At 42.3% G+C, this 12,277-nt stretch overlaps 1 protein-coding gene across 1 annotated transcript in view; it reads right to left on the reverse strand.

Moving 5' to 3' along the window:
- LOC102994950 (putative serine/threonine-protein phosphatase 4 regulatory subunit 1-like) overlaps positions 1–12,277 on the reverse strand; it is a 74,181-nt gene that overhangs the window by 43,296 nt on the left and 18,608 nt on the right. Inside the window, 3 exon segments of the mRNA XM_055090767.1 lie at positions 10,079–10,121; positions 10,124–10,170; positions 10,269–10,354. Of these exon segments, the coding sequence (XP_054946742.1) occupies positions 10,079–10,121; positions 10,124–10,170; positions 10,269–10,354 (176 nt within the window).

Below are 12,277 nucleotides of genomic sequence, written 5' to 3' on the forward strand. Positions count from 1 at the left end.
ATGCAGGGGACACGGGTTCGTGCCCCGGTCCGGGAGGATCCCACGTGCCGCGGAGCGGCTGGGCCCGTGAGCCGTGGCCGCTGAGCCTGTGCTCCACAACGGGAGAGGCCGCGGCAGAGAGAGGCCCGCGTACCGCAAAAAAAAAAAAAAAAACAAAAACATGTCTCTATATATTGCCAAATGTCCACTGGGGGCAAAATCACCCCTGGTTGAGAACCACTGCATTAAAGGATGCTGGGCAAAAGGCAAAAAGGAACTCTCTGTACCATCTTTACAGCAATTCTGTAAATCTGAAGTTACTTCAAAATAAGGTTCAAAGACAAAACAAAACACAAAGACCAAAAAAAGCCACAATGGGGTAACACTACCCCCACTAGAAGAATTAAAATTATAATAACAATACCTAGTGCTGATAAAGATATGGAGCAACAGGAACTCACAGATTTTGCTTGTGGGAATGCAAAACAGCACAACTGTTATTTGGAAAACAATTTGGCAGCTTCTCAAAAAGTTAAATGTACACTTACCATTCAACACAGCAATTCCCTCTTAGGTACGTACCCAAATGAAATAAAAACGTACGTCCACACAAAGACTTGTACACAAAGGTTCATATTAGCATCATTCACAATAGCCACGAGATGGAAAAAAATCTCAATATTTGTCAGGTGGGGAATGCATACACAAAACACAGAATATCCACACAATGGAATATGACTCAGCAATAAAAAGGAGAGAACTGCTGGTAACAACAGGGAGGAATTTCAAACGCATTTTGCTAAGTAAAAGAAGCCAGCAGAAAAGACTACATATCCCATGATTCCATTTATAGGAAATTCTTAAAAAGGCAAAACCTTAGCATCAAAAACCAGGTCAGTAGTTGCCTGGGCCAGCGGTGGTGAGAGAGGGGGAGACTGACTGCAAAGAGGCAAACAAGGAAACAAGGGGCTGATGGAAACGTTCAAACTTGACCATGGAGATGACTGCATGAGTGCATACATTTACCCCAAATTCACCTCACTGGACGCTCTAAGTGGGTGGATTTTATTGCATGAAAAGTATGCCTTGATAAAGGTGTTTTCAACAAAGGCACTGATGAGGGGAAAAGTCAAAGGGATCAACAGTGGCTAACGGTGGCCTGGAGCCCTTGGTGCGCCCGCAAAGAGGGACTGGCGTTCCTGATGGGTGTCTTGGAGCAAATGGAAAGGGGCCTCTGTCTGCCTCTGTCTGCTCCTCTGGGTACCTGACAATCTAGAAATAATACACGTCTCTGTGTCATTTCTGGCCAAGCATCGGGAGAAGAGCTGAAGTCGAAAACCCGCCTTGATTTTCAGAAGAAGATGACTAGAAATGTGGAATTCAAAGAGGCATCTTTTGGCCCCGCATACTCCGGGAAGAAATCCATCAGCTCGAGCCTGCCCATGGAGAGACTTACACCACCCCTGGGACGAGAGGTCGCGATCCGGCAGCCGGGAGGTTTGGGGAAGCCGGAACAGACACTGTGAAGTCCCTGATTACACCTCACTGAACCACATTCACGGCAGCCTCCCGGGGGAGATCAGGCAACTGAGATCCTCAATCTGCTTGCAGGGCCATAGAACGGAGAGACAGGACTGCACCCAGCCTCAAGTGGTCACAGGAGGCCCGCCCCCTTAAGGAAAGCAAGCGAAGGGGTAAGAGAGGGCCCTGAAGCAGGGACACATCCACCGCTGTGAATGCAGAATGCGAGAGAGCTAAAGACGCAAACAGATTGGTGCTTTGGCACCACCACTCTGGATGCCTGATGTTGGAATGACCTGGAGAGGTCATAGCGGACGAGCAGAGTCCAGAAGCATCAGAGTCGATACTTCTGTCAGCTGTGCTAATGACATGAAAGAACAGTGGACAACTGTGCGCCTCAGGAAAGCGTGAGGAAGCTTAAATGAGATCATGAGATTGTGCACGTGAAGCTCAGAGCACGGCACCTGGCACACGATGAGTCCTCTAGTGCATCAGCCATCAGCCATATTACGATATGAGCAAAGAACTGCAATCAAAATGTCTATCAAAAGAGGGAAGCTAAAATAAATTATGATGTAGCTATACACTGGCATACCATACAACCATTTTTAAAGGTACCTATAGAAATGCACTGAGTTAGAAAGATGCCCATGATTCATGGAATGAAAAAACAAGAAGAAGAATTTTACATACAGTATGAACCCATTTCTTAACAAAAATTATGTTTATGCACGTGTGTGCGATACATGTACATATAAACACACTCATATATACGTACACTCATTTAGGAAACGTGTTGAAGGATATACACCGAACGGCTCATGGTTACTATCTAAGATTATAGTGGGGAAGGGAGGGAGACTCTCACTATTTAACTCCTGGAATTGCTAAATTTCAAAGAGCATGTATTATTTCTGTGAATTTTTTTTAAACATAAAGAAAGAGGATGGCTTGATTTCACATGGCAATGTTCCCTGGAAATGTCACCATGGAAGGAACCCTTGGTGTCTCTGTCCCTTCTTTCCCTCACCCACTCATGCAGTTATGATCATGAGTTTAGCCCCACTGGCTCTGGACTAGGGGCAGGAGGCCTAGGGTGCAGACCAGCAAGTTCCAGGTCCCGCTCTGAAGGAGCTCACAGCCGAGGCCTGTAAGGAGGCAGGAAAATCGATGATGACCAACAGTGATGAGATTCTAAAGACAGAGAAGAAGGACGTGGAGGAATGCGGCAGGGAGACGAGCATGCGGACGAGCAGGCGTTGGGTAGGGAGACGCGGAGAGGTGAGGTCATTGGCCGCCGATGTGGGGACAATCAGACGAGGACTTGAAGATAAGTCTGATTCACGTGCTGCAGGTCACTGGAAGAGCTGGACATGCCAGGGCAGTTAGGGAATACGGGGACTCTCGGTACTTTCTGCTCAGTTTTTCTGCAAACCTAAAACTGCTCACAAAAATAAAGTCTGTTAATTAAAGAAAAAATTAAAGTGAAATAGAAACCTTCCAACAAACAAAAGCTGTGAGAATTCATTGACAGTGGTCTTGTGCTAACAAGAATTGTTAAAGGAAGTTCTTGAGGCAAAAGGATATCTGACAGAAATGGACAGTTTACAGAAAGAACTAAAAAGCACGAAAATGGTGAAAATGATAGCAAATATAAAAAATATTTTTCTCATTTTAGTTGCTTTAAAAAGATAGTTGACTATCTGAAGCAAATATAGTAACAAGGTATTGCAGGGTTTGTAACTTGTGTAGAGGTAAAATGTAGGAAGACAATAGGGGGCGAGGAAACAGAAGTCCACTGCTGTAAAGTTCTTATACTGCATCCTGCACTGCATGAAGAGTGGAATAATTTTATTTGAACAGTTGGAATAAGCTAAAGAAATATACTATAATCTCTAGAACAACCAGTAAAAAACTTTAAAAGAGGTATAACTAATAAGTCCATAGTGGAGATAAATTGGAATTATTAAAAAACTCATTTGATTTTTCTTAAAAAGGCAGGAAAAGAGGAAAATACCAGGAAGAATTGAGACAAACAGAACACAAAGTGCAAGACAGTAGATTTAAACTGAACCATATCAACAGTAACAAATGTAAATGAGCTAAACATTCAAATTAAAAGGCAGATTGTTAAACTGGATAAGAAAGCAAGACCCAACTATATGCTTTCTACAATAACCAGGCTTTAAATATAAGGCATAGGAAGGTTAAAAACAAAAGTATAGGCAGAAACATACCATACAAACACTAATCAAGAGAAAGCGGCAGTATATATATTAATATTAAACACAGTAAGCTTCAGAAAAAGGAATATTACTAGAGATAAACAGGGACATTGCACACTGATCAAGAGATCAATTTATTCAAGAACACAGGGCAATACTAAGTGTGTACACACCCAAGAACCCAGCTTCAAAATACACAAAATGAAAACTGTTAGAATTGAAAGAAAAACAGATAAATCCATGATTATTGTCACAGATTCCAACATTCCTCTCTCAGTAATTGACAGAACAAGAAGACAGAAAACAAATAGGAATAAAGAGACCTGAAAAATGTTTTCAAAGAGCTTTCCAAGTTGACATTGATAGGATACTCTACCCAAAAATGTTGGGATACACGTTCTTTTCAAGCGCACATGAAACATGCAACAAGTTAGAGTAGATTTCTGAGCCATAAAACAAATCTCAGCGACTTATAAAGAAGAGAAATAATACAAAGTATGTTCTCTGACCACAAAAGACTTAAACTAAGAAGCAAATAACAGAAAGATACCTGAAAAATCCTCAAATATTTCTAAATTAATCAATATACTTCTAAATAACTTATTGGTCAAAGGAGAAATCGTTATGGATGTTAAAAATACTCTACACTAAAAGGTAATGAAAATATTGCCTATCAGAACTTGAGGATGCAACTAATATAATATTTAAGTATTTATAATACGTAATATAGTACTTAATAGCAATCTTAAAATGTAAAATGCAGATGTTATAAAGGAAAGGCCAAGAAAGTAAAATGTTAAGCATTCCTCACAAGAAGTAAGAAAAAGAACAGCAATTAAATTACCCCCCAAAAAAAACTCCAAGGAAGAAAATAATACAGATTAGAGCAAAAAATTACTGAACTAGAAAATGAACATATAACAGAGGAATTCAAAGACAAAATTTGATTCTTCAAAATAACTAATAAAATTGATAATCCTCTGGTAAGAATCACCTAGGGAAAAAAAAGAGAAAAGGCAACAAGGGCCAACAAGAGGATGGAAAATGGGGCCATACTACAGATTTCACAGACAATAAAAAGAAAATTACCATTTTCCAACAGACAATGAAATAACAGATCTAAGCGATGATTATTTGTGACCATTAAAATCATTAGAAGAAAGGTTGGTAAGGAATTTTGTAGTGAAAGAATCGAACACCTGCGCCCACTGCTCAATATTAACATCTCAACCAGACCTTGTCTCCTGATGTTTTGTAATAAAAAGTACACAAGACAACATATGAAGTGTTGTTTAAAAGACAATTGAAGCAGAATCTAATCAAGTCTCCAAGTTTAATTTTCAGTTTACAGAAAATACAGAGAACAAAGGAACACATGAAATTACACCATGAGAATAATGACCACCAAATCCAGAATGTGGAAAATTCTACAAGACTAATGACCCCTTCAAGATGGACTTCCCTGGTGGCGCAGTGGTTAAGAATCTGCCTGCCAATGCGGGGGACATGGGTTCGATCCCTGGTCCGGGAATATCCCACATGCCGTGGAGCAACTAAGCCCATGCACCACAACTACTGAGCCTGCGCTCTAGAGCCCGCGAGCCACAACTACTGAGCCCACATGCCACAACTACTGAAGCCCGCATAACTAGAGCCTGTGCTCCACAACAAGAGAAGTCACCACAATGAGAAGCCCGTGCACCACAACGAAGAGTAGCCCCTGCTCACCGCAACTAGAGAAAGCCTGTGTGCAGCAACAAAGACCCAATGCAGCCAAAAAAAAAAGACTAATGACCCCTTCAACAAATAAATGATGTAGGAGGAAGATGACAGGGAGAATCAATTAGAGAGTAAAAGAGATTTAAGATCAAAAGGAAAACAACTATGAACAAAAAAAGACTTAAGAGACATATATACCTAATGAAATGTGTGGACCTTATCTGGATCATGATTCAAACAAACCAACCATAAAAAAGCATTTTGATGGACATCCCTGGTGGCACAGTGGTTAAGAATCTGCCTGCCAAGGCGGGGACACGGCTTCGAGCCCTGGTCCAGGAAGATCCCACATGCTGCAAAGCAATGAAGCCCACGAGCCACAACTACTGAGCCTGCATGCCACAACCAGGGAGCAACTAAGCCCATGTGCCACAACTACTGAGCCTGCACTCTAGAGCCCATGAGCCACAACTACTGAGCCTGCATGCCCCAACTACTGAAACCCACGTGCCTAGAGCCCGTGCTCCACAAGAGAAGCCACCACAATGAGAAGCCTGCACACTGCAACGAAGAGTAGCCCCTGCCCACTGCAACTAGAGAAAGCCCGCGCACAGCAACGAAGACCCAACACAGCCAAAAACAAATAAATAAAAATAAATAAATAATTTTTTTTGAAGGCATTTTGAGACAGTCAGGGAAAATTGAGCGTAGATTGGTAGACTGGAAGGCATTACTAATTTTGTTGAGTGTGATGATGATACTGCAGTTAGATTGAAGTCTTTAATGGATAAAATGACATAATATCTTAGATTTCCTTTAAAATACACCAGCAAAAGAGCACAAAACTTCTAGAGAGGAAATTTTATTGGGACATTAAAGGAAACCTAAATAAATAGAAAGATATACCATGTTTATGGATCGGAAGTCTAAATATTGTAAAGAGGGCAATTCTCTCCCAATTGATGTACAGATTCAATGCAAATCCAATCAAAAGCCTAATAGGTGTTGTTTTTGTTTTGTTGTATTAGAATCTGATAGGCTGATTTTGAAATTTATATGGAAATGCAAAGGACCAAGAAAAACAAGTCATGTCAAAGAATGAAAACAAGGTGAGAATTCTTTCTCTATCAAATATCAAGACTTCCCACAAATCTACAGTAATCAAGACAGTGTGGTATTGGCTGTGGGGAGACAAACCAGCCACTGGAAAAGAAGACAGTCCAGAGAGTCATGAACAGACATCGGATTATAACAGACATGGCACTGGGGAAAGGACATATTTTTGGTAAGTGGTATTGTGACAATTAGGAAAATGAAGCTGGACTCCCCCCGCCCCCACCCCCGCCTTTCACACAATGAACAAAAATCAATTTCAGATGGGTTACAGACCTAAATGTGAATGAAAGAAAAAAAAACTAAAGCCTTTGAAGCAATATAAAAGAATACGATTATGATCTTGGGGTAGAAGAAGACATTTTAAAGACACTTCAAAATGCACTAAGGATAAAAGAAAATGTTGATAAATTTAACTACATTAAAATGAATAGCTTCTGGTCACCAAAAGAACACCATTAATAAAGCTAAAACATAAGCCACTGAAAGAGGGAGGACGTCTACCATACACAACTGACAAAGGGTTGAAATCTAGAACAAACCAAAAACGTCCTACAAATCCTTAAGGAAAAGACAGATAATCCATCCACCCCCTACCCCAACAAAACATTTAAACAGACACTTCACAAGAAATTCAGAGGTTCAACAAACATATGAAAAGGTGTTCAAACTCATAAATAAGGAAAGTGTAAATTAAAATCAAAAAGCAATATCGTTATATACACTACCATACTACCAGATTGGCTAAAAGTTTAAAATCTGACAATATCAACTGGCAGATAAAATGTAGGGCAAAGGTGGGAGAGTAAATTATGGCAACCACTTTGGAAAACTGGCACCATCTACTAAAGTAGGACATAGGCCTACCCCATCCCAGAGTCATTCTTCCCTTCAGATACAAAAGAAGCATGATATAAAATTCAGACCTCACTGAGGACTTTAAAAAACTCTTAGTGATTTTTTTCTATAAAATAAATGACCTATACTCTTCAAAATGTCAACAATACCAAGAGAGGCAAAGAAAAGCTGAGAAACTGTTAGAGATTACAGGAAACTAAAAAAACACGAAAATTAAATGTACTACATGATGCGGGCTTGGACTCTGGACCTAAAACTCAAACAAACAAAAAACCCTGATATAAAGGACATTATTAGGACAACTGGCAAAATTTGATTAAAATCTACATATTAAATAATAGTATTGTATCAAACTTAAATTTCTTGATTTTGGTAATTGAACTGTGATTACGTAAGTAAATGACGTAAGCCCTTGTTCTTAGAAAAATGCACACTGAAGGATTTAAAGGAAAAGTAACACTAAGTGTACAACTTACTCTCAAATGGTTGATAACCAAAAAGGAAAAATACGGAGAGAGATGTAAATCAAATGTGGCAAAATGTTAACAAGGTGACAAATCTGAGTAAAAGATACATAAGAATTCTTCCTACTCTTCTTGAAACTTTTCTAAAAGTTTGAGATTATCTTTTAAAGTTTAAAAATAATCTCCTAGCAAAACAGAAATGTAAAGAAATATAACCCAGAAATATAAATTTTCTTAAGCTGATGAGAGGTAGCTACTAAAAAAATAAAACAAGATAGGAAAGGAAAAAATAAAACCATCATTTTTCACAGACAACATCACTGTAGTATGTAGAAAACCCACAGAATCCACAGGGAAGTTATTAAAGTTAATAAGTGAACCTAGCATAATCAATGGAGACAAAATCAAAATATAAAAATCAATTCCATTTTCATATGTCAACAACAGTTACAATATACCTTTTAAGAAATGATACAATTTACATTAGCCTAAAAGATGAAATACCTAGAACTAAATCTAACAAGATACAAAAGATCTCTACAACAGAAAACCATGTATTATAGTTTTATAGTTATTTATGTGTATGTTTATACATGTATATGTATATATGTGTATACATACACACACACACACAGGGAAAGTGAAGAAGATCTTAAAAAATGGAAGGAGTAGAAAACTACATATTGTAAGGATGTCAATTCTTTACGTATCGATTTATAGATGCAATGCAATTGCAGTGAAAATCCCAGCAGGTTTTTTTTCTAGAAACTGATAAACTGGTACTAAAATACACTTGGAAATGCAAAGGGCCAACAGCAGCCAGGACAATCTTGAAGAACAAAGTGGGATAGCAAGGTATCAGGTAATCTCTCTGATACCAAGACTTTGATGACAAAGTTGCAGTAATGAGGACAGTGGGGTCCTGGTGCCACGACAGATACACAGCCAATGTAGCAGACTAGAGAGTCCAGAAACGGACACCTGACTGAAGACAAAGGTGGCAATGCAGAACAGAGATCAAAGCGCTCTCAATAAATGGCCCTGGGTTAACTGGAGACCACAGGAGGGAAATGAAACCTGACTTCTCCCTCACATCATACCAAACAAGAAAAGCAATTCCAGGTGGACTGTGGCTCCCAGTGTGAACGGGAAACAACAAAACTTCAGGAAGACAGTGTAAGAAGATACGCTAGTGGCCTGGGGGGAAGCAGACGTCTCTTACACGGGACATGAAAAGCACAGACCCTAAAAGAGAAAGTTGTTTAATCGTGGACTACATGTCTCAATGAAGAGCGGCTCATCAAAAGCCGCCACTCACAGTACCCTCACTTCCCCAGCTGTAGGTCTGGAATAATAATTGGGCTCGCTCAGTAGCACTTGCTGTGAGCCTTCTATGATTTAACAGATGTGAAAGCAGAGACTATAATTTTTTAAAGGAGTAGTAGGAATAGGCAGTGAGTAGGCACCAGTCTTAACAGAACCTGTCCTTCAGGGAAGGGATGCGGGGAGGGCCGGGTAGAGTCCACAGGACTGTCAGAGTGAGAGAGGGTTTTTAAGTGGAAGGAAAGGGCCCTTAGAAGGGGTGACAAGGAAGAGACAGAAGATGGAGGGAGACGGGAGAGAGAGAGCGCCTTCTCCCCTGAGGGAGGAGGGAAGTGCCGGCAGATGCAGGTTTGGGCTGACTGGGAACTGAAAGGGATGCCTTAGTCTCTGCTCTCCTCCTGAAGGAAGAGTCAAGGTCGTCTGCTGAAGGGAAGAGGCGTGGGCTGAGCCTGGAGGAGGGTCCTGCCAGCACCATGAGGAGTGACAGCAGATGTGCAGGACAAGTGGCACAAAGGTCCCTGAAGCCCAGTGCCGTCAAGACACAAGACGGGCGAGCAACGCCCCGACCGACGCTTCTCAATTGCGGGACGCCTTTTACTCTTCCGAGCGCCGTACCTGTGAAGCAAAGCCAGTTAGCAATCCTGATGAGTTAAATCCCAATTAAATTTCGCCACCGTCTCCTTCCTGGCTTACCGGGTGGTCAGTAAAACAGCAACAAGAATAATGGGAAAGCCTAACAATGCAGTGCTGTTCAGGTAGACTCCCAGCACCCAGGGAACAGCCCGTATTCCACCTCCACCACGCATCCTGCAAGGCTGTCACAGACAGGTGGCCGCCAGCGGCCCCTTAACCGTACGCAGGCCAGGCACAGCTTACCAGTTGAAGATGTTGCCGCTGAAAGTGTACTTTTCCAGGCGAGCAGTGCAGGCAGGTTGTCCTGGCCCAGAACGTCCAAGAAGGCTGTCACCCTCGTGCCGTCGCATCAGGGACCGCAGTCCTCCAATCCAACTAGAAGGGAAGAGGGGAGCCACACTCTTAAGTGCACACCAACTGGGACGGGTCACACCTGGGCAAGACGGGGCCGGTCGCACGCCTGCTACTTTCGCAGGCCTTCCCGGCTGAAGCCTCAGAGTACCGCAGACTTGACAATGCCTGGAAAAGGCAGGGGGCAGGTTTATAAACCAAGGGAAGGGTGATGAGACCAGAGCCTTCGAGAAGGGCCCAACGCCCTCCCTCAGGGCTGCCGGCCTGAGGCACTCTCACCACTGTGGATAGGACCCTCTCTGCCATCTGGGTCACAGAAGAAAGTGAGCAAAGCACTCGCCCCTATGAAAACTGGCCACGGAGCTCTACGCAAACACATTTAAAACGGTCGAAAGAAAAAGAAGTTTGACCCCTAAGCAAGAATCTGATGGCAAGTCCTCGGCGCCATATCTTGTCTTGGCCTAAGTGTCCTCACTATGCAGCTCCACCCACTCCGTGACATCGAGTCCCATCAACCCTGAGCCCTGGCCTGGCAACACCCAACCAGACCCCTCCACATGGATGTCTAACGGGTGCCTGCAACTCACTTTGGCCAAAAATGAGCCAGCTGTCATACTGCCTCTTCCTCTCCAAGCCTGCTCTCCCCTGTACCCCCAACTGAGGGCAGGCATCCCCTCCCTCCCAGGTAACGCCAAACGCCCCTGGAATGGATGAATCCCCCAACTTGTATGTATTAGCTGCGTGACCAGAGTAAGTGACTTAGCCTGTCTGTGCTCCCATATTCTAACACACGGGGTGCATACAGAACCTTACCCTTGCCCGGCCCAGAGGCTGGAACAAGTCAGTCCGTGCGTGGGAAGACCAACGGGATCTGGCCCCTCGTGATCTGGCCTTGACCCTGGCCATCACCCTCTACGCACCCACGCGTCAGGGGTGGAAAGGCTTCCCTCCTATCCCCTGAACTGAAATAGCCGGGCGAGAAGCACTACTGCAAAAAAGCAGAGGGTTCCTACGCGGCAGAGAGAAAAACCACGGTTAATTTAGGCAGTAACTGATAACAGTTGAAAACAAGAGATGACAAGTTTGCGCCTAGGTGCTTACTCTTCTTTGAAACATTAACCACATTTTTTTTCTCAACTAATTCTTTTAGGCTAGTAATTAGAGCCTATTAAAAATGTACACTGTATGACAGTTACCCAGATAATTCTAACACAGAATTAGACATTTGTAGAAACAAATGTGTGTGCCACGATCAACGATGTCATTTTCCTGCAGGGTCCCTCCTGGGAGCACCAGGCCCCTAACCACAGTCACGTGGCACGGGCAATTCTCAGTACCTTTCGGGACCCAGGAAGAATATGCAACCTCCAGCCCACAGACGGTCACGGAGCACCGCGGACCCGGCCTGGAGTGGGCTTTAAAACACCGAGTTCAAAACAGACAGCTCTGGGACCTGATGATGTCCACAGACATACATGCCCTTTTCACACATACAACTTTTCATAAGGATCAGGTTTCAAAACATCCTGAGGCCCAATCGTGTACTTCATGGGTTAAGAACTCCTGTTTTAAAGTAACAGAAAATATTTCTTCAAAAAACTCTGCTTATCAGAGACCTAAAGAACTTAGCAATTCATTCTACAAAAGAATAATTGTCATTAGAGAACATTAATGATTCTACTACACTAACTATAGAAAGCTGCACTAACTATATACATGGAAATAAAAGCCATGAGCCATAAAATATTGGATAATAACGAAACTTTATTGGTTACTTCCTATAGGCCAGGAGCTGTGCTAAGAGCTTTCTGTATAGCAGTAGTTCACTACACCCTGACAATAACCATATTAGCCCATGTTTCCGTTAAGGGAATTGAAGCTCAGAGAGGTTAAGAAGGTTGCCGAGGGTCACGCAGCTACAGAGTGGCAGAGTCAGAATCTGAACGCAAACAGTCAGACTCTAGATGTTGCACTATGCTGTACTGCCAGAAAGGAAACAGAAATTTTTTTTTTTTTTTTTTTTTTTTTTTTTTTTTTTTTTTTTTTTTTTTGGGGTACGCGGGCCTCCCCCTGTTGTGGCCCTCCCCGTTG

The sequence above is a fragment of the Physeter macrocephalus genome, chromosome 14 (genome assembly GCF_002837175.3).
Source record: "Physeter macrocephalus isolate SW-GA chromosome 14, ASM283717v5, whole genome shotgun sequence".
NCBI classification, from domain to species: Eukaryota; Metazoa; Chordata; class Mammalia; order Artiodactyla; family Physeteridae; genus Physeter; species Physeter macrocephalus.